Consider the following 25,050-nt stretch of genomic DNA (forward strand, 5'->3'; position numbering starts at 1 on the left):
AATAGAACAATTGGGGTGGGGTGCAGTTCATCAGGGTGCTTCATTAAGGATGACCCTGAGCAGCTTCTACTAATGGTCTGAGGCAGGGCTGGCCTGCGGTCACGTTGTGCACGGTGAATGGCTGCCCATTAGTGGGGGTTATGGTACTGTAGTCTTACATTATCTCTAAAGTGCTTGGTGGTGATGCTTAATGAGAAAGGCGCTATATAAAATACAAAAAAATGGGTGGCTGAGGGGCACCCATTCAGTCACACATGAGGTGAGTAATAATCAAATGGAGAGGTGCAAAATTTTATATCACCCTACCAAAACAACATTTATTTCAATAGCACATTTACATACACAGAATGTATCTCAATGTGCCTTACAAGATCTCAAAGAAAAGAAAATTATCCATCCATCCATCCTCCTCCACTTATCTGAGATCGGGTCACGGGGGCAGCAGCTTAATCAGACATGCCTAGACTTCCCTCTCCCTGGCCGCTTCTATTAGCTCTTCCGGGGGAATCCTGAGGCGTTCCCAGGCCAGCTGAGAGACATAGTCCCTCCAGCGTGTCCTGGGTCTTCCCCGGGGCCACCTCCTGGTTAGACGTGCTAGATCAGGGGTGTCGAAATCCAGGCCTGGAGGGCCGCAGTGGCTACAGGTTTTCATTCTAACCCTTTTCCTAATCACTGACTAGTTTTCATTGCTAATTAACTCATTTTCCCTCCATTTTAATAGCCCTGTTTTTAAGGAGTCAGTCCTCTGAATGTATTCCTTTCTTCATTAAATGAGAGCCAAACAGAAATGAGATGTGAAACAAGCCGACAGATGACCAGCTAAATTGGGATTTGAAACTCCAACCAATTTTCACTCCAACCAATCTCTTAACTCTTTTAGGGCTAATTTTTTTTTGTTTCTTTTCTCCCAGGGCTGAATATTTTTCCAAAAACTAACGTTTTTTAAAAAAAGAACACAAAGCAATTGAAATCAACAAAAAATATTTACTTTTGACAAATGTTACTGCCTTGCATGTTGTATGAGCCTGCATACTCTATGATTTCACATACATATCACATACATTTTACACAGCAAAGTCTGATCTCGCTCAAAGCAGCCAATTTCAGTCATTGCCACATTGCACTCCTTACAATATGTGTTGCTTTGGTGCCTACTTTTCAATTGTCTGTTGCTGCACCTTCTCACATATATTGTTAGTGTGTACTATAGAGAGACAAGTCACCCGTTTGCCATCGTGCCATGCCACTGCCACCAAGTTATCCACCCGAATGAAAACCGTATTGTCACCTCTTTTCATCTTCAGCCTGTCTGGCTTCAACTGTGAAGCCATGTGTCTCCTGTTCACCCTCACTGTGCCACAAGCTCCAATTCCTCTGCTCTGTAGCTCCATGAACAATTCTGGGCATGTATACAAATTGTCCAAATGTACACAACATGACCCAAATGTTCATAGCCCTGAAGCAGCTCCAGCACAACCTGACTTGTCAAGGGACAGTTGTCTCTTTGAAAGAAATACTTTCCTGTATATGTAATTACTTTCAGGCAGAAACCAGTGTTTGCTTCTGCCAGTACAAAATCCTTTATGCCATACTTTGTGGGCTTGTCTGGCATATATTTGCAGAAAAAAAGGTGTCCCTTTTATTTTATCATTGATTCATGCACAGACAAATCACAGCCAGGCTGATAAAATTGTTTCTATGTTGGTTCCACAATGTCAAGCAGGGGCTGAACTTTATGCATGGTGTTATAGCCTGGCTCACCCCATGGGGTTTGCTTCTGTTTTGTTACAGAAGTGAATAAAACTTTGCAGCATCACGTACTTATCATCTCGCTGCATAACCTGTCCAAAGCCACTAGGGGACAAAGCACGTTTGGACCAATGCTCCCTGAAGTTATATTACCAGTTCTGTCCCATCTCTATTTGTAATGCCACAGCGCGCTTCATCTCGTCTTTTGTTGTGGGTTTCCACTTTGAAAAATGAGAATGCGATGCAAGCGCAGCCCGCGATTCAAAAAATTTTTCTGCCTACCTGTTTGTCTCGTCTGACAGTAGCTGAAAAGCAGCATCAGGAGAGAGCAGCCTGAAGTAGTTCAGCAGCTGGTGATCTGTCGTGTCCAACAGCAAACCATGCTGTCTTGTGAAGTCCGGTAGCCAGTTCGGCTCCCACGGATCAATGTCTGGGTATTCCTCCCACGTGAACCTTGCCGTAGATGCATCGGCTGCGCAAATGTGCTCAGCTGGCAGCGGATCAGCTGGCACGGCATCGGCTGGTGTCCGATCAGCTGATGCCGGCTTCTCACTCTCTTGTTTGATCTCCTGATCACTGTCAATAAAATCCGATTCTGCGATAATGTACAAAACATCGTCTGCCGAGTGTTTTCTTTTCTGCACTCGCTTCACTCCCTTGTGACATGTCGATGCCATCTTGCCATTGTTTACATTTCACAACTCATGCACACGCAAGGATTAGTTGCCGAGTCAACGAGTCTAGCATTCCTCCAAGCACAGAGGGAATGCCTGCGACGTGACAGTGAGTTTTGTCGCCATTAACAGCTGATTGTTGCCCTCTATCTCTGGATGTCGACTTTTGTCGACATTCGCCCTCAACCCCTCCTGTCAACAAAAGTCGACATCCGCCCTAAAAGAGTTGAAGAAAAGCTGATTCTTGCTGTTAATTAAACTCGTTATTTTATTCCACTGCTTGTTGCTGCTCTCATTCTGCCACGGCAGACATTTCTAAAACTGTTGATTTTCTGTTTTTTCTAAGAACACCGTCACCTTTCTTTATTTTCAGATATTATGTGCTGAGCACAGGTGAGCTGGTCATGTGGCGGCTTGTTTTGTGTCTCATTATTGTTTGGCTGCTAATTAAGGAAAAAGAGACAACTAAGGGGTCTGAGTCAAGTTAATTAAAACTAAAGTAAAAGAAGTTAATTAGCAGCAAAAACATGTCACAAATGAAGAAGAAGGATAGAATGAAAACCTGCAGCCACTGCGGCCCTCCAGGACCGGAGTTCGACACCTGTGTGCTAGATAATAATAATGAATAAACAGCACACAAAAAAATAAATAAATACGTACTCTTATAACATGGTGTGTAATGCAAATAAGAAATCAGAGAACAGAAGAAAATTTGGGTTGCCAGCCAGGGCTGTCTTAACAGCGTTATAGGCAGTGCACTGGAACCCCTACCTACACAAGAACTCAGCAAGTCACAACATACATAGATTAGCATGGGACCCCCGGGCAATTGCCCTGCATGCCCATGTGTTAAGACAACCCTGTTGCCAGCCGGGCTACCCCAGTTACTGCAGGTGTCCAAAAACACTGAACAAAAGAGAGCGCGTGGTGGCACAACCAAAAATAAGTATAACAAGTGCCTCGTTAGCATCCATGAGCTTCTCAGAATACAGTAATCCCTCCTCCATCGCGGGGGTTGCGTTCCAGAGCCACCCGCGAAATAAGAAAATCCGCGAAGTAGAAACCATATGTTTATATGGTTATTTTTATATTGTCATGCTTGGGTCACAGATTTACGCAGAAACACAGGAGGTTGTAGAGAGACAGGAACGTTATTCAAACACTGCAAACAAACATTTGTCTCTTTTTCAAAAGTTTAAACTGTGCTCCATGACAAGACAGAGATGACAGTTCCGTCTCACAATTAAAAGAATGCAAACATATCTTCCTCTTCAAAGGAGCAAACAAATCAATGGTGCTGTTTTTCTTTTAAGTATGCGAAGCACCGCGGCACAAAGCTGTTGAAGGCGGCAGCTCACACCCCCTCCGTCAGGAGCAGAGAGAGAGAGAGAGACAGATAAAAAAATCAATACGTGCCCTTCGAGCTTTTAAGTATGTGAAGCACCGTGCAGCATGTCGCTTCACGAAGCAGCTGCACAGAAGGTAGCCAACGTGAAGATAATCTTTCAGCATTTTTAGACGAGCGTCCGTATCGTCTAGGTGTGCGAACAGCCCCCCTGCTCAATCCCCCTACGTCAGGATCACAGATAGTCAGCGCAAGAGAGAGAGAGAGAGAAAAGTAAGCTGGGTAGCTTCTCAGCCATCTGCCAATAGCGTCCCTTGTATAAAATCAACTGGGCAAACCAACTGAGGAAGCATGTACCAGAAATTAAAAGACCCATTGTCCGCAGAAACCCCCGAAGCAGCGAAAAATCCACGATATATATTTAAATATGCTTACATATAAAATCCGCGATGGAGTGAATCCGCGAAAGGCAAAGCGCGATATAGCGAGGGATCACTGTAATCAGTTCTTTCGAGCGGGCCTGTGTCGGGGAGCTCCTTCATACGGGACATAGTTCCACCAACTGAGATGCCATCTTCTGGGAGCCTTCAGAATTATTCTGTCCTGACAGGAAGGGGAGTGGCTTAATAGAGTGGGGGGCGTGACCTGGGGGTGTCCCTCCTTGGGTGGTTTCTCTGAGTTGGGGAAGAGAAAAGAGATGGTATGGTAGGCTTTGGTGCCTCCTCTTGTCCCAGTGGGTTATTGCATACGTTATCAGAGCCTGGAAGGTGATCCTCAGATACCCATGCGTGACACGGGATATATAAATAGTATAAAAGTGGATTTCTTATGTAATACTCTGTTCTAAGTTTCTGAAGATGAGTCAGACGATAAGGTAAGATGACCGGGAAGACATTTTTAGACTCTTTATTAAGCAGACCATAACAGAATTCCCCAAATCTCATACTCTTATTGCACTGTTGGGGTTGACTGCTACTGTAGATCAACATTTTCTCCCTTTCTTTTACATTTGAACTACAGGCAATTGGAGAGAGCACTAGAATGGACAGGACAAAAAGATACATATTTATGCACAATTTCAACAATTTTCATTTCCGAAAGTAAAATGTTATTATATGATGATAAGCCACAATGTTATAATAACAGATTGCTACTATAGAATAAGCCATTTTCATCCTTTTCTACTGGCCGTTGTAAAGACCTAATGCCAAAACTGTACCTTTGAGTGATTTGCTTCAAAACAGTTTTTCGTGCCAGAATGAATGCACAAGAACACTTCACGTGATTTTCACCGTCTTCCGATCAATTGCCACGCGTCTCCCCTTCCCTGCGGAGCTCTCGCTTCTGATATCAAGCACCGACAACTCATTGATTGTTTTGATTTGCTCCCATGCTAAAGTACAACTGAAATATTTTCCATTATCTTCTTGAAATAAAAAAGAAAAAAGCAAAACTGACCTGCAGCTAAAAACAGCAATGTAACTTGCACAAGTATCGTAATTGTGTAACTAGACAGCGGTATGTTATGTGGATGGCTGCTGTGGTGTGAAATATTGTATATATCCATCCATTATCCAACCCGCTATATCCTAACTACAGGGTCACGGGGGTCTGCTGGAGCCAATCCCAGTCAACACAGGGCGCAAGGCAGGAAACAAACCCCGGGCAGGGCGCCAGCCCACCGCAGATATTGTATATAAGTTGATAAATATTTTTATGTCTTTCTTTGTAACTTAGACAAAGCAATGTAATATTAGTGTTTCATTGGTGAGGACCGTTCATGTTTAAAGACCCCCCCCAATCTTTAGGACCGACTGAGGAATTTTATGGCAGAGTTGGGAAAAGTGTTTAAAGCCAGTTTGGCAAGTGATTCTCTGCAGGGTAGGAAGGCTACCTAGCTGGCAAGCTTTACTCAATAAATGGATTTTTGGGGGCAAGTGTGAAAATAAAGCAATTGGGCGGATGTGTTGCACCAGAATTCTATTGGTCTAAAGCTGGCTGTTTAGGAGTGGTTTGAATCCAAAGCCATTCTTTACCACAGTGCCCTATCGACTGTAGAATTTCAACAGAGCGTGTATAAATTCGGTTGCTCTACCCCTTCTTGTCTTTCTTACACCATCGCCACTGTGGCTGCAATACAACACTAGCATACACAACGATTTTACAGCGCTATTGAATCTGAAAGTAAAGCGTTTTGAACTTTCTAGAACATATTTTCATATGACCCTTGTCACGCATGCATGTCTTTGGATCTCTCACTGGGCTTATCTATGGTAGGTATTACCACCCCGGGTCAAGAGGGGGCGCTGATACTAACTTTCTCCTCTTTTATTCTCAGTACAGAGAAGACGCCCAATGAGGGCAACTGACTCCGCCCTTTCTGGTCCTCCACCTATAAAGCCCAGAATCTGCCGGAAGGAGGGGCTCAGTCTTGTACAGAATGCGCCTCAGGACGGAGCTCCTTCCTCGTTGACCAGAACTAAAAGTTTGCCCAGCCTGGCGGCTATCTTGTTTTGATTTTGATTTATTGCACATAGCGTATCCCTGTTGTTACTTTTTTGCGCGTAATTAAACTTTGACATCCGACTTGACGATCCAACATTTCTTCATGCTACTTACAGTGAGTGCTTTCCTTGATCGCACCCTACAATGGCCTCTAATGAGCAATCGTAAGAGCTGGGATTGGAATGAAAGCTCTGTGTTAGACGTTTATATCATTCTTTATAGAGAATATGCCCAAAATAGCAGAGTACAATCAATGTCAACCTGATAATAGGCAACTTTGTGGCTCTCTGTCTTATTATACTGAATGTCACATCAACAGTATGGTACGTCACCAACGCAACAATCTCCTCACAGGTGACACGCCACTTACTGAAACTGTTTGATAACCTGGCGGACCTGAAATTTGAAGAAGGAGAGGCAGACGGAGCCATCCGGACTGCGGTTGGCATGTACAGTCGGGAAGGGGAATATGTGCCTTTCACGCAGCCCTGCATTTGTGAAGGACAGGTAAGAAGACATCACGTCTCACTTCTATCTCTAGGGGGCCTTTTGTGGTATCCATCTCTGTAATTATCCCTAACATGCTTATTTTTTAAACCGATAAAAATGAAGGTTAGATTGTAAGGAGAAAACCATTTTCTTGCAGTTTTGCAGTGTTTGTGACTCGTTGTTTTTATTGTCTTGAATTTCTGTCAGTTATGAGGTTATGTGGTACTTGCATACTCGTCAAAGCAAACTAACATGTAAAATAACAATATAGTGCATGACAAAAAGTGGAAGGTACAAATTGTGACGATGCCACATGGGAGTCTGTTGAACCAACACCGTCAATAGTTATGACCGAGATGAGCTGACAAATCTCATTGAAGCCAGGGGATGGTGGAAAGTGCTTGAGTGCTTTTATTAAAAACAGTCAAAAGTAAAACCAAAAGTGTCCACGGTGCAGTGTTCTCAAAAAAAAAAAAAAGTGCACAAATCCATAAAACCAGTGAAAGTGGGAATAAAATCCATCTCTCTTCCCACAATCTCAGCCCACCTCCTTCTGTCTCCCCGGCTCACCCATCCCTCGCGTTTAGCCGGTGGACACTCAGCAGCCACAAACTCCTATCAGCCGAGGTCGGCTCATCTCCCGTCTTGCCAGTTCAGGGCTCTAGGAGGACTTGAGCCTAGCCTGACAAAGTTTCATTTTCAATTATGTTCTTGGTGGCTCTTCCTACCTGTAATCACCTAATGCCAAGGAGACTCCGTGCCTGCTGTAGATACTGCCCTGTAAGGTCTCTGCACCCCACCTCAATGGGCTTGCTGTGGGCCTTCCACCTGTACCTTCTACATTCCTCTACCGGTTCTTGATATTTGGCCTTCTTACGCTCATGGGCCTCCGCTATGTGGTCCTCTCAAATGACAGTAAGTTCTATCATAACCACTTGCTTAGAACACTCACATGTTCTAACAGAGACCAAATCCGGCCTGAGTATCGTCCTTGTAATGTGTTCCAGAAACTTCAACTGCTTCCGTAGGTCAACCTTCAGGTGACAATCACCCAGTGAGGCTAGCAGACCTGTTGAGACCTTGAGCTTCGCCTGAAGTTTTTCTGGAAATGTTGTGCCTTATTGGTACTGATGTTGGCCTTGTTGAACTCTGGTGCGGATGGCGTCAGCACGTGCTCATGGTGCCACCTGTACCTTCCCCTCTCCCAAAGTTTTCAGGCAGCAGCTCAAGAACCTCTTGCCAGGCACAGTAGGCATGCCGGGGTATCAGCTAGACTGGGCTTGGAAGGACAACATGCACAGGCCGGATCAGAAACTTGACTCTAGCTGGTCCTGACTGCCAAAGTTCTGCCCATGTGATCTTACGGGCAGTTATATGGTCCCAGCTGATCCAAGCGCTCTACTTGTGTGCCTTGTCATTGTCCTGCTATGGCGTTCCTCTTACACCTCCACATGGCTCTATTCCTGGATCAGCTGACTTCTCTCCCTCTCTGTCTCCCGGCCTTTATCGTAGCGTGATCTTATATAGCGCCCAAACCCAGCTCGTCTGCCCGAAACCAAAACCACCAGCATGCTGTCTCTCATCCTCGCTTCTGCCTGTTCAATTGCCTCCTGTGCCTGCTGCTCTCTCACAATTTTAACTATGATGCCTGGAGGGGAGACTTCTGGGTCAGTTGAGTCCTTATAAAGTCACCCTCTGGTGATTATTTATAAAGTGTGACCGCTCATTCTGTTATTAATGTCTCTCCTGTGCTGTAGGCCGAATGCTGGCTCAGTCATCTAGAAGACATGGTGCGCCGGACAGTGCGTCAGGAGATCATGGAGGCAGTGGCTGCATATGAGGATAAGCCTCGGGACCAATGGCTCTTTGACTATCCTGCTCAGGTGTCACTCACCGGCAGCCAGATATGGTGGGCAACTGATGTGGGTATAGCCTTTGAGCGTCTGGAAGAGGGCTTTGAGACGGCGCTGAAAGACTACAATCGCAAACAGGTAGGCCGGCAGGCAGGGAGGGAGGTCTGGGGGGGTGCTTGGGGCTAAGATTGTTGGGTCAGTCCTCACTTCTGTCTGCCAAAACCTGCTTAGGGTCAGCGGTTTGGGTAAATCTTGGTGTGTAGCATAGTGTCAGCTGACCTCCACGTATTAAGAGATGGTGCTTAATATACAGTGATCTCCATCATATTTGGGACAAAGACCCATTTTTCATTAATTGACCCCACTGCTCCACAGTTTAAAACTACAAATCAAACATTTTCAGACATTGTCATTAAAGCGCACTGCGAAGTATGCGAAGTACAGCAAGGATCACGAGATAGATCAGCCGCAAGTAAGCCCAGCAAGCAAAGGAGCAATGTGAAGGTAGTCTTTTAGCGTTCTTTAGAGGAGCGTCCGTAACCTGTAGGGGTGCGATCAGCCCCCCCACCCCCCCCTGCTCACACCCCCCTCCCTCAGCTTTATTCACATTCACTCCACTCCTGGTACCACTTGTCACGCTTGGGTCACAGATTTGCACAGAAACACAGGAGGTTGTAGAGACAGGAACTTTATTCAAACACTGCAAACAAACATTTGTCTCTTTTTCAAAAGTTTAAACTGTGCTCCATGACAAGACAGAGATGACAGTTCCGTCTCACAATTAAAAGAATGCAAGCATATCTTCCTCTTCAAAGGAGTGCACGTCAGGAGCAGAGAATGTAAGAGAGAGAGAGAAAATCAAACAATCAAATTCTGACAGGTGCTGTTCAGACTTTTAAGTATGCAAAGTACCGCACGGATCACGTGATAGATCGGTCTTTTAGCGTTTTTTAGAGGAGCGTTCGTAACCTGTAGGGATGCGATCAGCCCCCCAGCTCACAGCACATTTTTCTTCTTCTTCTTTCGGCTACTCCCGTTAGGGGTCGCCACAGCAGATCATCTTCTTCCATATCTTTCTGTCCTCGTCATCCTGCTCTGTCACACCCATCACCTGCATGTCCTCTCTCACCACATCCATAAACCTTCTCTTAGGCCTTCCTGTCTTCCTCTTACCTGGCAGCTCTATCCTTAGAACCCTTCTCCCAATATACGCAGCATCTCTCCTCTGCACATGTCCAAACCAATGCAATCTCACCTCTCTGACTTTGTCTCCCATCTTGAGCTGACCCTCTAATGTCCTCATTTCTAATCCTGTTCATCCTCGTCACACCCAATGCAAATCTTAGCATCTTTAACTCTGCCACCTCCAGCTCTGTCTCCTGTTTTCTGGTCAGTGCCACCGCCTCCAGCCCATATAACATAGCTGGTCTCACTGCCATCCTGTAGACCTTCCCTTTCACTCTTGCTGATACCTGTCTGTCACAAATCACTCCTGACACTCTTCTCCACCCATTCCACCCTGCCTGCACTCTCTTCTTCACTTCTCTTCCACAATCCCCATTACTCTGTACTATTGATCCCAAGTATTTAAACTCATCCACCTTCACCGACTCTACTCCCTGCATCCTCACCATTCCACTGACCTCCCTCTCATTCACACACATGTATTCTGTCTTGGTGGTCCTACTGACCTTCATTCCTCTCCTCTGTAGAGCAGATCTCCACCTCTCCAGGGTCTGCTCAACCTGCTACATACTCTCACTACAGATCTCATTGCAGAGCTTAATTTAAGGAAATTCACACACATTTCCCATTTCAGGGCACCATAATGTTTGGACATAGCAATGGCAGGTTTCTTAAAGCCATATGTCATATTTAGTTCTTTGTCGCATGCAATGACTGCTTGAAGTTCAATTTTTATTTTTTTTAAGAAAAAAAGCGTTGACATCTTTTCAGACGGGAGTTCAATAGTGAACTGATTTCAAAGATGGGGTCCAGGCAAGAAGGGGAAAAACTGGCAGTGACGTCAGAGATGTGTAAGAGAAATGATAGGACAATGATAAAGAGTTTGGGGTACCAGCCTGGTAACCCCATATAATTGAACTGCAAAACAAAAGAAAAAGAAAAAAATTGTGGAGACGTCCTTTTCAGACACGAGTTCGAGAAAGAACTGACAAAGATGGTGGAGCTGCCGGCTTTCAGTCCTTCCAGAAGATGGGCAGAGACCAGAAATGACGTCAGGGGTGTTACAGCCATCAGTCATCCGGTCTGCAGAGGGAGTGTTAAAGAAAAGGCATTAAGGACGCAGCGTCAACCCCTGAAGAGGAGGTAGAATTGCAGTCACTACAGCCCTTCAACTGTCCCCTACGAGCACACGAGTGACAGGTGGGGTGGCTGTCAATCTTCCTTTCTGCAAAAGGAAAAAGAGATGGAGGCATTAGCACCCAGCGCCAATCCCTGGTTTGGTGGGTAACTGGCATCACCAGCACCCTTACTTACGCAGTCCCCTAAGTGCACATGCGTGACAAAGCACAGTGTAAAATTATTATTATAATAATAATTCTTCATATTTATATAGTGCTTTCCTCACAACTCCGAGCACTTTACGTAGTGAGTGTGGAGCCACTTCAACCAGCACTAATGTGTAGCACCCAACTGGAAGATGTGACAGCGGCCATTTTTGCACCAGTACACTCACCACACATGAGCTATTAGGTGGTGAAGTTGTCAGTTAGGGACAGGGAATGATTAGGGGGTCCAGCATGAACTAGGCTGTGGTGGGCATCTGGATGTACCCTACTCTTTACCAAGGATGCCCACGGATCTTTTAAGACCAGACAGAGGGAGTACCTCGGTTTTACGCCTCATCTGAAGGATGATGCCATGTTTACAGCATGGTGTCCATCATCAGTGCACTGGAGGCATTGGGATCCACATTCAGACCACCGGGTAAGTGCCCCCTACTGGCCTCACCAACACCTTCTTCCAGCAGCAAGCCAAGCTTTAACTGCTTGGTCTCCCATTTGTCAAACCAAACCCTTAGACTATTTTGAAAGAGTCGATGTCATTGGTCGCTTGAGTGTGGGCGGCCCTTAGACAAAGAGGGCCTGGTTTCCTAGATGGTCTCCCATTCTATTACTGGCTGGGCCTGAACGTGCTTCGCTGCAGGTGGGTGCCGTCTTCGGACGTTCTGGTGGTTTTTTCAGCTGTCACGACTTCAAGGGGGCCGTATAATCAGAATGCCATTGAATCCGGTCCATTTGTGAAGCTAACGCTCCCCTGCTCGACATAGTCATACCAGCAATTTTGACCTCCCAGCACCAACTCCTCACACTTCTCAAAGGTATCCTTAGTTTTGGGGTCCACTCCTGACAATTTATAATTATAAATAAACAGCAAAGACCAGAAAAATACAGCTGGAGCCTCGAGTGAGAGTGACAGGTACAGTAACGCTGCCCATTCTGCGCTTTCTTTCTGCCTGTCTTTCTGACTTTAAGTACTTCTCGAAAAGTAGATGCAGGGCATTACCTCTTTGACATGCAAAGCAAATCGCTCCCCAGTGTAATATCTATATTGAAATCTAATTATTTTGCAGATTACTCAGCTGAATGCCCTTATAAACATGCTGCTAGGAGACCTCACCCCTGTTGATCGCCAGAAGATCATGACAATCTGTACAATTGATGTGCACGCCAGAGACGTCGTCGCCAAGCTCATTGCACAGAAGGTAATTTGTTGTAGCAATTACCCTAATGCATTTTAAAAGCGCAACATAAAGAATAATTTCCTAGTTAAAAGGGCATTTTCCATTGCTTATGTCTGCGTATGACAGCGTGTTTTGATTTCTTCAATTTCTGCCTTTCATCTTGCGAAAGCCAAGAGAGAGAGAAAGACAGGGGAAAAAAAATGTTCCTGCAGAACTGTTAAAGGTGTACCCTTTCAGTTTGGTGGGCTTCTGTTTTATTAGGGGGGGCAGCCTCGAGATTTTACCTGCAGTAGTTACAGTGCATCCGGAAAGTATTCACAGCGCATCACTTTTTCCACGTTTTGTTATGTTACAGCCTTATTCCAAAATGGATTAAATTCATTTTTTTCCTCAGAATTCTACACACGACACCCCATAATGACAACATGAAAAAAGTTTACTTGAGGTTTTTGCAAATTTATTAAAAATAAAAAAATTGAGAAAGCACATGTGCATAAGTATTCACAGCCTTTGCCGTGAAGCTCAAAATTGAGCTCATGTACATCCTGTTTCCCCTGATCATCCTTGAGATGTTTCTGCAGCTTCATTGGAGTCCACCTTGTGGTAAATTCAGTTGACTGGACATGATTTGGAAAGGCACACACCTGTCTATATAAGGTCCCACAGTTGACAGTTCATGTCAGAGCACAAACCAAGCATGAAGTTAAAGGAATTGTCTGTAGACCTCCAAGACAGGATTGTCTCGAGGCACAAATCTGGGGAAGGTTACAGAAAAATTTCTGCTGCTTTGAAGGTCCCAATGAGCACAGTGGCCTCCATCATCCGTAAGTGGATGAAGTTCGAAACCACCAGGACTCTTCCTAGAGCTGGCCGGCCATCTAAACTGAGCGATCGGGGGAGAAGGGCCTTAGTCAGGGAGGTGACCAAGAACCCGATGGTCATTCTGTCAGAGCTCCAGAGGTCCTCTGTGGAGAGAGAACTTTCCAGAAGGACATCAATCTCTGCAGCAATCCAACAATCAGGCCTGTATGGTAGAGTGGCCAGACGGAAGCCACTCCTTAGTAAAAGGCACATGGCAGCCCGCCTGGAGTTTGCCAAGAGGTACCTGAAGGACTCTCAGACCATGAGAAAGAAAATTTTCTGGTCTGATGAGACAAAGATTGAACTCTCTGGTGTGAATGCCAGGCGTCACGTTTGGAGGGAACCAGGCACCGCTCATCACCAGGCCAATACCATCCCTACAGTGAAGCATGGTGGTGACAGCATCATGCTGTGGGGATGTTTTTCAGTGGCAGGGACTGGGAGACTAGTCTGGATAAAGGGAAAGATGACTGCAGCAATGTATAGAGACATCCTGGATGAAAACCTGCTCCAGAGCGCTCTTGACCTCAGACTGGGACGACGGTTCATCTTTCAGCAGGACAACGACCCTAAGCACACAGCCAAGATATCAAAGGAGTGGCTTCAGGACAACTCTGTGAATGTCCTTGAGTGGCCCAGCCAGAGCCCAGACTTGAATCCCATTGAACATCTCTGGAGAGATCTTAAAATGGCTGTGCACCGACGCTTCCCATCCAACCTGATGGAGCTTGAGAGGTGCTGCAAAGAGGAATGAGCGAAACTGGCCAAGGATAGGTGTGCCAAGCTTGTGGCATCATATTCAACAAGACTTGAGGCTGGAATTGCTGCCAAAGGTGCACCAACAAAGTATTGAGCAAAGGCTGTGAATACGTATGTACATGGGATTTCTCAGTTCTTTTATTTTTAATAAATTTGCAAAACCTCAAGTAAACTTGTTTCATGTTGTCATTATGGGGTGTTGTGTGTAGAATTCTGAGGAAAAAAATGAATTTAATCCATTTTGGAATAAGGCTGTAACATAACAAAATGTGGAAAAAGTGATGCACTGTGAATACTTTCCGGATGCACTGTAGGTTTGGCCTACTCACGTTCTCAGTATGAGGGTCATATGGAGGTTGGCGGGGGGTGGGGGGGGGGGGGGGGGCTGGGGGGGGTCATCCCAGAACAGCCTCAGGCTCAAGGCAGGCCAGTCCATGGAAGGGCAGGTTGATGGATGAATCAATCAGTTCTGCAATGGATTTAATGTGACCTGAAAAGTCCTCTGCAAACGGTGTGTTTGACATACAGTAGATTTGGAAAGATTTTAGAACACCTGCACTCATTATTGGGTCTTAGATTTAACTTGAAAATGGATACAGCTGCCATTTTGGCCCATCAGTCTATACTCAGGTCATTTTAAGACGTGTTCTCAGAAAGGCCAAAACTTCATAGAATTACAATCGTGGCCAAACATTTTGAGAACGACACAAATATTAATTTTCACAAAGTTTGCTGCCTCAGTTTTTAGGATGGCAATTTGCATCTACTCCAGAATGTTCTGAAGAGTGATCAGATGAATTGCAAATAATTGCAAAGTCCCTCTTCGCCATGAAAATGAACTTAATCCCAAAAACTCATTGCAGCTCCTGCCACAAAAGGACCTGCTGATCATCTCAGTGATCCTCTCTTTAGCACAGGTGAGAGTGTCGACGAGGACAAGGCTGGAGATCACACTGTCATGCAGATTGAGTTAAAATAGAGAGGTGAAGAAGGCATCAGGGCGCTCAAGAAAGTCCAGCAAGCGCCAGGACCAACCATCTCCTAAAGTTGATTCAGCTGTGGGCACCACCAGGGCAGAGTTTGCTCAGGAATGGCAGCAAGCAGGTGTGAGTGAGGCGAAGACTTGTGGAGGATGGCCTGGTGGGTGTCAAGAAGGACAGCAAAGACACCAAGAAAAACATCAGGGACAGACTGATATCTCTGGGATTGGACTGCTGGGGTCAAATCATTGTCTCTGATGAATCCCCTTTCTGATTGTTTGGGGCATCCGGAATAAAGAAAAGGTGAGCGGCGCTACCATCAGTCCTGTGTCATGCCAACAGTAAAGTATCCTGAGACCATTCATGTCAGCCAAGGCAGTGGGCTCACTCACAATTTTGCCTAAGAACACAGCCATGAATAAAGAATGGGACCAAAACATCCTCCGAGAGCAACTTCTCCCAGCCATCCAAGAACAGTTTGGTGACCAACAATGAACAATCCAGCAGGCTGGAGCACCGGGCCAAAAGGCAAAAGTGAGAACTAAGTGGCTCAGGGAACAAAACATTGAAATTTTGGGTCCATGACCAGGAAACTCCATCCATCCATCCATTTTCCAACCCGCTGAATCCGAACACAGGGTCACGGGACCAGGAAACTCCCCAGACTTTACTCCCATTGAGAACTTGTGGTCAATCCTCAAGAGGCAAAAACCCACCAATTCTGACAAACTCCAAGCATTGATTATTCAAGAATTGTGCTGCCATCAGTCAGGATTTGGCCCAGAGGTTAATTGACAGCCTGCCAGGATGAATTGCAGAGGTCTTGAAAAAGAAAAAAGGGCCAGCACTGCAGAGACTGACTCTGCGCATAAACTTCATGTCATCCTCTTTAATAAAATCCCTTTGTGCGTTCAGGTGTCCGTGTGTGTGTGTCTTCTGGTCAAGTGCGCATGCGCGGGGCACGGTGCGATGCGCGATATTACTGTCAGAGAAAGTTACAGGCGTTTTACGGAAATACAAACCAGTATTACTGAGAGAGGAAATTAAAGGTACCCAATACAGTGACGCATATTACAGCCACATACAAGCCAGTATTACTGTCAGAGGAGATTAAAGGCATATTACCGACGCGCACGCCTGTATTACCGCCAGAGAAAATTAAAGGTATATTACGGACGTACAAGCCAGCGGACGTACAAGACAGTACTACTGTCACAGAAAATTAAAGACACACAATACACGGCGGCAGCCCACGAAGAACGGTCAGCTCAGCAAGTAAACATCAACAAAAGAAAGGCTGAAAGAAAGAAAAATATGACCAGCAAAAAGAATGAGGTCAAAGTCCCTTGCCATTTAATATAGACTGTTCCTACTAATGTTTATGCACTACTGTTCTAGCGCCCGTTATTGTAACGGGCTAAATGACTAGTTGTCAATAAAATGAAATGCTTGTAATTCTACTTCAGTCCACCATAGAAACATCTGACACAAAGATCTATAAACACTGAAGCAGCAAACTTTGTGAAAACCAACACGTGTGTCATTCTCAAAAACTTTTGGCCACAACTGTATTTGGTTAGAGAAGTCTGACTATAATGGTACGTAGATAGTAGCTCCGTGTGATGGCAGCCCTGCTTGAGCAGATTCTCTTATTCACACTTTACATGCAGTGGATTCAGAAAGTCTTCAGACCCCTTCACTTTCTGCACACTTTATTGTGCTGCAGATTTATATGTAAATGGATGCATTTGCCATATTTGCATATCAATCAACGCTCAATGACCCAACGCTTCAATGTCAAAACAAAAGTGAGTATTCAGAAAGGTCTGCAAATTCATTAAAAATCAAAAACTGAAATCTCTCTTTCCTAAAAGTATCCGGGCCCTTAATTCAATACTTTATAGAAGCCACTTTGCCAGCAATTCCAGCCAGGAGTCTTCATGGCCATTAGTGTACAAGGTTGGCACACCTGGATTTGAGCAATTTATCCAGTTCTTCTTGGCGGATCCTCTCAGGCTCCATTAGATGGGATAAGAAGCTTCTGTAAACAGCCATCTTCAGGTGTCTCCATAGATGTTCCGTGGAATTTGGCTGAGCCATTTAAGGACACTCAGAGACTGTCATGGCTGTATACTTCATGTCACTGCTGTGCTGATAGGTGGTGGTATCCACTCTGGAGTAGGTTTTCTTCAAGGACCTCTCTGTATTTGGCTGCACCCTTAATATTGTGGCCAGTCCTTCCTTCCCAGAACCACCACAGTATGATGTTCCAACCACCATACTTCACCGTAGGGATGGTATTAAACAGGTGAGGTGCAGTGCCTGGTCTTCAACAGATGTTGTGCTGGCTAAACAGTTTAATTGTGTCTCACCAGTCCAGAGAGCCTCCTTCTTCATGCTCTCAGAGTTCTTTAAATTACAAACCTCAGAGCAGGAGTTAGTCACTTGACTGTAACTGCCTGATTGATGGAGTGCTTCTGGGACTTTTGTCCTGCTGGCAGGTTCTTTCATCTCAGCAGAGGCCTGCTGAAGCTACGCTAGCATGACCATGGGGTCTTCAGTCACCTCCCTGACCAAGGGCACTATTTGCCCAGTTACAATACAATTTTTTTTTGTATAGTATCCATTTATAAAATATTTTTTGTACAGAACACAGTGACATATTAAACTTATATACTTATTACACTACACTACTAGGTGAGACACAATAATAACCGGAATAGTAAAAAAAAAGTAGATAGATAGATAGATAGATAGATAGATAGATAGATAGATAGATAGATAGATAGATAGATAGATAGATAGATAGATAGATAGATAGATAGATAGATAGATAGATAGAGTTAGGTCCATAAATATTTGGACAGAGACTGCGTTCTTCTAATTTTGGTTCTGTACATTACCACAATGAATTTTAAATGAAACAACTCAGATGCTCTTGAAGTGCAGACTTTCAGCTTTAATTCAGTGGGGTGAACAAAACGATTGCATAAAAATGTGAGGCAACTAAAGCATTTGAACACAATCCCTTCATTTCAGGGGCTCAAAAGTAATTGGACAATTGACTCAAAGGCAGGTGTGGTCAAGTCCGTCATTATGTCATTATCAATTAAGCAGATAAAAGGCCTGGAGTTGATTTGAGGTGTGGTGCTTGCATGTGGAAGATTTTGCTGTGAACAGACAACATGCGGTCAAAGGAGCTCTCCATGCAGGTGAAAGAAGCCATCCTTAAGCTGCGAAAACAGAAAAAACCCATCGGAGAAATTGCTACAATATTACGAGTGGCAAAATCTACAGTTTGGTACATCCTGAGAAAGAGAGCAAGCACTGGTGAACTCAGCAACACAAAAAGACCTGGACGTCCACAGAAGACAACAGTGGTGGATGATCGCAGAATCATTTCCATGGTGAAGAGAAACCCCTTCACAACAGCCAACCAAGTGAACAACACTCTCCAGGGGGTAGGTGTATCGATATCTAAGTCTACCATAAAGAGAAGACTGCATGAAAGTAAATACAGAGGGTGCACTGCAAGGTGCAAGCCAACCATAAGCCTCAAGAATAGAAAGGCTAGATTGGACTTTGCTAAAGAACATCTAAAAAAGTCAGCACTGTTCTGGACAAACACTCTTTGGACAAATGAAACCAAGATCAACCTCTACCAGAATGATGGCAAGAAAAAAGTATGGAGAAGGCGTGGAACAGCTCATTATCCAAAGCATACCACATCATCTGTAAAACACGGTGGAGGCAGTGTGATGACTTGGGCGTGCATGGCTGCCAGTGGCACTGGGACACTAGTGTTTATTGGTGATGTGACACAGGACAGAAGCAGCCGAATGAATTCTGAGGTGTTCAGAGACATAATGTCTGCTCAAATCCAGCTAAATACAGCAGTCAAATTGATTGGGTGGCGTTTCATGATACAGATGGACAATGACCCAAAACATACAGCCAAAGCAACCCAGGAGTTTATTAAAGCATAGAAGTGGAAAATTCTTGAATGGCCAAGTCAGTCACCTGATCTTAACCCAATTGAGCAGGAATTTCACTTGTTGAAGACTAAACTTCAGACAGAAAGGCCCACAAACAAACAGCAACTGAAAGCCGCTGCAGTAAAGGCCTGGCAGAGCATTAAAAAGGAGGAAACCCAACATCTGGTGATGTCCAGGAGTTCAAGAATTCAGGCTGTCATTGTGAGCAAAGGGCTTTCAACCAAGTGTTAGAAATGAACATTTTATTTCCATTTCTTTAATTTGTCCAATTACTTTTGAGCCCCTGAAATGAAGGGATTGTGTTCAAAAAATGCTTTAGTTGCCTCACATTTTTATGCAATCGTTTTGTTCACCCCACTGAATTAAAGCTGAAAGTCTGCACTTCAACTGCATCTGAGTTGTCTCATTTAAAATTCATTGTGGTAATGTACAGAACCAAAATTAGAAAAAAGTTGTCTCTGTCCAAATATTTATGGACCTAACTGTAGATAGTAGCTTTGAGACAACTCTGTGAGGGTCCTTGAGTGGCCCACCCAAACTTCATAGAGCGTCTGTGGAGAGCCCTAAAGATGGCTTCCCATCCAGTCTAACAGTGCTTGAGGAAGAACGGAATGAACTGCACAAATCCAGGTGTGCAAAGCTAGCAGAGACAAAGTCAAGAAGTCTCGGAGCTGGGCTTCTGTACCGTACAGGATTACTGGATATGTCTATGAATGAGAGATTTCAGTTTGCGATTTTTAATGAATTTGTAAATCTTTCACTTTGGGTTATTGTGTGTAGATTGACGGGCAGAGTAGCAAATGTACTCATTTGAAATTAAACCTACAGCACTAAAAAAAAGTGTGCAGGAATTGAGGGGGTCTGATTACTTTCTGTATGTTATGTGGAGGGTGTTGGGGAATTAGGAGTTTAACGGCTCTCGGATAATGCCCTAGCTGAGCCCACTGATAGGCTCTGCCAACTCCAATCTCTGCCAGGAAAGAGAAAGTCTCCCCAGAGCCGGATATTTCATTTCTGTCTGGAGGTAAATGTCCTTGCACACTTTGTTCAGTTCATCACTCTTCTGTTAAATGCGTTTCCTGGAATTCCTCGGAGTCATTTTTGGCTGCCAGGGAGGATTTATCATAATGCCTGGCGTTACGAGAGAGCGGTTTTATTAACTGGTGAACAAGTACGCTGGTTTTGATTTAAGAATTTTATTACATTAGGTGACTAATGGGCAGGCATTTGCATGGTTATCTCAGCTACGACACCGATGGGACGACAGCCACAAGCATTGCTACGTAAATATTTGTGATGCTCAGTTCCAGTATTCATACGAGTATCTGGGAAACACCCCCCGGCTTGTCATCACGCCCCTCACGGACAGGTAAGAGCTCTCTCCAGCACTTCCTTTGCTCTTTTATTTTACTGAATGATATGATGTGCTGTGTTCCCAAGTAGCAATTTATTATTTAGAACTGTTCAGTGCTAAGAAAGTACAAAAGTCCGAGCTTCTTCATTGTGAGGCCTTCCTGACTCCGACATACCGTACCTCTAGTGCATGGTTTTTGTTTTTCACATGCAAAACAAGACTTTCTCAGTTATGGATTTTCAGCACAAAGTAATGCAAGGTATTTGTTAAGTACTGCAATTACAATCTGTTTTTTAGTGTTTAGTGCCAGATTCTGCCATCTAGTGTGGCAAAGGCGTTATATAGGTGTTGACCCGACACAGACTGACAAAGGAGGCATTAAAAAATGAAACAAAAAGATTTATTTTGTTCAGCTTTGGGTACGTCTTCCCCGTGTCCCTGAGCCCTAACACAATTCCAAAACACACGAAAACACAAAGCAAAACACCACCGCAAAACACTCTTCTTTCTCCTCCACTCCTCCAAGGCTGCTTCGTCCTCTTCCTCCCAACTCAGTAGTGACTGTCGGCTCCTTTTATAGCCCACCCGGAAGTGCTGCAGGTGCTCGTTGACCTACTTCCGGCTGCACCCCTGAGTGTGGGTGCGTTCCCTCCCAGACGTTAGGCCATGCAGCTCCCCCTGGCGGTGGCCATGTAGCCCAACAAGAATGAGCTCCGGTGTTCCAAAATATTGGCCCCGATGCAACCCAGGGGGGCTGCCACCAAGTGTTCCGGGGGACGCAGTGTGCATCCCATGGCATCCCGGGCATGGGTCCCGACCATCTGCCACACTAGATAGATAGACAGATAGATAGATACAGTGCATCCGGAAAGTATTCACAGCGCATCACTTTTTCCACATTTTGTTATGTTACAGCCTTATTCCAAAATGGATTCAATTCATTTTTTTCCTCAGAATTAAATACTCACAACACCCCATAATGACAACGTGAAAAAAGTTTACTTGAGATTTTTGCAAATTTATTAAAAATAAAAAAACTGAGAAATCCCATGTACATAAGTATTCACAGCCTTTGCTCAATACTTTGTCGATGCATCTTTGGCAGCAATTCCAGCCTCAAGTCTTTTTGAATATGATGCCACAAGCTTGGCACACCTATCCTTGGCCAGTTTCGCCCATTCCTCTTGGCAGCACCTCTCAAGCTCCATCAGGTTGGATGGGAAGCGTCGGTGCACAGCCATTTTAAGATCTCTCCAGAGATGTTCAATCGGATTCAAGTCTGGGCTCTGGCTGGGCCACTCAAGGACATTCACAGAGTTGTCCTGAAGCCACTCCTTTGATATCTTGGCTGTGTGCTTAGGGTCGTTGTCCTGCTGAAAGATGAACCGTCGCTCCAGTTTGAGGTCAAGAGCACTCTGGAACAGTTTTTCATCCAGGATGTCTCTGTACATTGCTGCAGTCATCTTTCCCTTTATCCTGAAAAACATCCCCACAGCATGATGCTGCCACCACCATGCTTCACTGTAGGGATGGTATTGGCCTGGAGATGAGCGGTGCCTGGTTTCCTCCAAACGTGACACCTGGCATTCACACCAAAGAGTTCAATCTTTGTCTCATCAGACCAGAGAATTTTCTTCAGGTGCCTTTTGGCAAACTCCAGGCGGGCTGCCATGTGCCTTTTACTAAGGAGTGGCTTCCGTCTGGCCACTCTACCATAAAGGCCTGATTGGTGGATTGCTGCAGAGATGGTTGTCCTTCTAGAAGGTTCTCCTCTCTCTACAGAGGACCTCTGGAGCTCTGACAGAGTGACCATCTGGTTCTTGGTCACCTCCCTGACTAAGGCCCTTCTCCCCCGATCGCTCAGTTTAGATGGCCGGCCAGCTCTAGGAAGAGTCCTGTTGGTTTTGAATTTCTTCCACTTACGGATGATGGAGGCCACTGTGCTCATTGGGACTTTCAAAGCAGCAGAATTTTTTCTGTAACCTTCCCCAGATTTGTGCCTCGAGACAATCCTGTCTCGGAGGTCTACAGACAATTCCTTTGACTTCATGCTTGGTTTGTGCTCTGACATGAACTGTCAACTGTGGGACCTTATATAGACAGGTGTGTGCCTTTCCAAATCATGTCCAATCAACTGAATTTACCACAGGTGGACTCCGATTAAGCTGCAGAAACATCTCAAGGATGATCAGGAGAAACAGGATACACCTGAGCTCAATTTTGAGCTTCATGGCAAAGGCTATGAATACTTATGTACATGTGCTTTCTCAGATTTTTTATTTTTAATAAATTTGCAAAAATCTCAAGTAAACTTTTTTCATGTTGTCATTATGGGGTGTTGTGTGTATTTAATTCTGAGGAAAAAAATGAATTTAATCCATTTTGAAATAAGGCTGTAACATAACAAAATGTGGAAAAAGTGATGCCCTGTGAATACTTTCCGGATGCACTGTAGATAGATAGATAGACAGATAGATAGAGGGCTTCTTACTAAAACATCCACCCCAATTCCTCCAGTCCAGGCATTTTATAACCATCTCCAGGGTTTCAGGGAGAGAGCTAAAGATACTGAACAAAAGATTTGACAGTGAGCGAAAATACAAAGCTAAACTTGCTGTGTCCTTTCAGGAGCTCAGTAGCACAAGGTAATTGAAACTTAGTAATTAATTTGCACATTGTAATGAGTGTGGAGACAGACAGACACACACACAAAGACCACCTCGGCTACTTGGCTCCACACGTTTGAGAAGTGCCACCATCTATTGTGATATCTTTCTGTCATTTTAACTATTACGTCACTTTATGACATAACAACAAGAAGTAGACTGTAGATGAGCATTGTGGTCTATGGATTGTGGCCACCAGGAGGCGCTGCAGCTCCCCAGACATCTGACACACACAGGCGCGGACACAAGTTGCCAATAAACAAGAGGATTTTTATTGTGGGAAACCCTTTCAGTAAGCTTTTCCCACACCACAGCCACAATAAAATTTTAGCACACAGCAATTCTTTTTTCATCTTTTATTTCTCTGTCTGACTCTGCCTCCTCAACTTCTCTCCGCAAACTTTGCCCACCGCCTCCCGACTCTGGCTCCTGGAGTTGTGGTAGGCAGCTCCTTTTATGTGACATCTGAAAGCACTTCCAGTGTCCCAAAGCTGTTATTTGGAAGCACCTGTCCCCACAGCACCCATGGAACTCAAAAGGGCTGAGCCAAAGAAGTCCTATTCCCATGATGTCCTGTGGGAATCCGTAATGCTGGGGGAGACAATGCTGTGTGCAGGCTGTCTCCCCCCTGTCCTTCCAAGCTGAGGGCGTTCTGGACAGGTAAGAGTTCTAAGCATCCCTCACAGGGTATACAATGTGTTTTAAAACGCTGCGGCTATTTTGTCATGGTATGTTTGCATTTCCATCCATCCGTCCATCCATCCATCCATCCATCCATCCATCCATCCATCCATCCATCCATCCATCCATCCGTCCATCCATTCACTTTCGCTTATCCGAGATCGGGTCGTGGGGGCTTGAGCAGAGATGCCCAGACTTCCTTCTCCCTGGCCACTTCTACTATCTCTTCCGGGGGAATTCCGAGGTGTTCTCAGGCCAGCCGAGAGGCATAGTCCCTCCAGCGTGTCCTGGGTCTTCCCCAGGGCCTCCTCCCGATTAGACATTCCTGGAACTCCTCACCAGGGAGGCATCCAGGAGGCATCCTGATCAGATACCTGAGCCACCTCATCTGACTCCTCTCGATGCGGAGGAGCAATGGCTCTACTCTGAGCTCCTCCCAGATGACTGAGTTTCTCACCCTATCTTTAAGGGAGAGCCCAGACACCCTGCGGAGGAAACTCATTTCAGCTGCTTGTATTCATGATCTCGTTCTTTTGGTCACTACCCATAGCTCATGACCATAGGTGAGGGTAGGAGCGTAGATCGAATTGAAAATTTTTTTCACCACGACAGACCGATGCAGAGCCCACATCACTGCGGACACCGCACCGATCCACCTGTCGATCTCTCGCTGTATTCTACCCTCACTTGTGAACAAGACCCCAAAATACTTGAACTCTTCCACTTGGGGCAGGATCTCGCTCCCAACCCTGAGAGGGCACTCCACCCTTTTCCAGCTGAGGACCATGGTCTTGGATTTGGCTGAGGGACACGGTTGAACGCCTTTTCCAAGTCCACAAAACACATGTAGACTGGTTGGGCAAACTCCCATGCAACTTCCAGGACTCTGCCAAGGGTGTAGAGCTGGTCCACTGTTCCACGACTAGGACAAAAACCACCCTGTTCCTCCTGAATTCGAGGTTCGACTATCTGACGGACCCTCCTCTCCAGGACCCCCGAATAGACTTTTCCAGGGAGGCTGAGGAGTGTGATCCCTCTGTAGTTGGAACACACCCTCCGGTCCCCCTTCTTAAAGAGGGGGACCATCACCTTGGTTTGACAATCCAGAGGCACTGTCCCTGATGTCCATGCGATGTTGCAGAGGTGTGTCAACCAAGACAGTCCTACAACATCCAGAGCCTTGAGGAACTCCGGGCGTATCTCATCCACCCCAGGGGCCCTGCCACTAAGGAGTTTTTTGACCACCTCGGTGACCTCAGTCCCAGAGATGGGGGAGCCCACCTCCGAGTCCCCAGGCTCTGCTTCCTCATTGGAAGACATGTTAGTGGGATTGAGGAGGTCTTCGAAGTACGTCCCACAACGTCCCGAGTCGAGGTCAACAGCGCACCATCCCCACCATATACAGTGTTGACACTGCACTGCTTCCCCCTCCT

At 45.3% G+C, this 25,050-nt stretch overlaps 1 protein-coding gene across 1 annotated transcript in view; it reads left to right on the forward strand.

Annotated features, from left to right (window-relative positions):
• dnah9l (dynein, axonemal, heavy polypeptide 9 like) overlaps positions 1-25,050 on the forward strand; it is a 514,436-nt gene that overhangs the window by 89,693 nt on the left and 399,693 nt on the right. The window contains exons 17-20 of the mRNA XM_051930607.1: positions 6,628-6,780; positions 8,520-8,753; positions 12,211-12,342; positions 20,125-20,285. Of these exons, the coding sequence (XP_051786567.1) occupies positions 6,628-6,780; positions 8,520-8,753; positions 12,211-12,342; positions 20,125-20,285 (680 nt within the window). The remainder of the gene's footprint in view (positions 1-6,627; positions 6,781-8,519; positions 8,754-12,210; positions 12,343-20,124; positions 20,286-25,050) is intronic.

Source organism: Erpetoichthys calabaricus, chromosome 8 (assembly GCF_900747795.2).
Source record: "Erpetoichthys calabaricus chromosome 8, fErpCal1.3, whole genome shotgun sequence".
NCBI classification, from domain to species: Eukaryota; Metazoa; Chordata; class Cladistia; order Polypteriformes; family Polypteridae; genus Erpetoichthys; species Erpetoichthys calabaricus.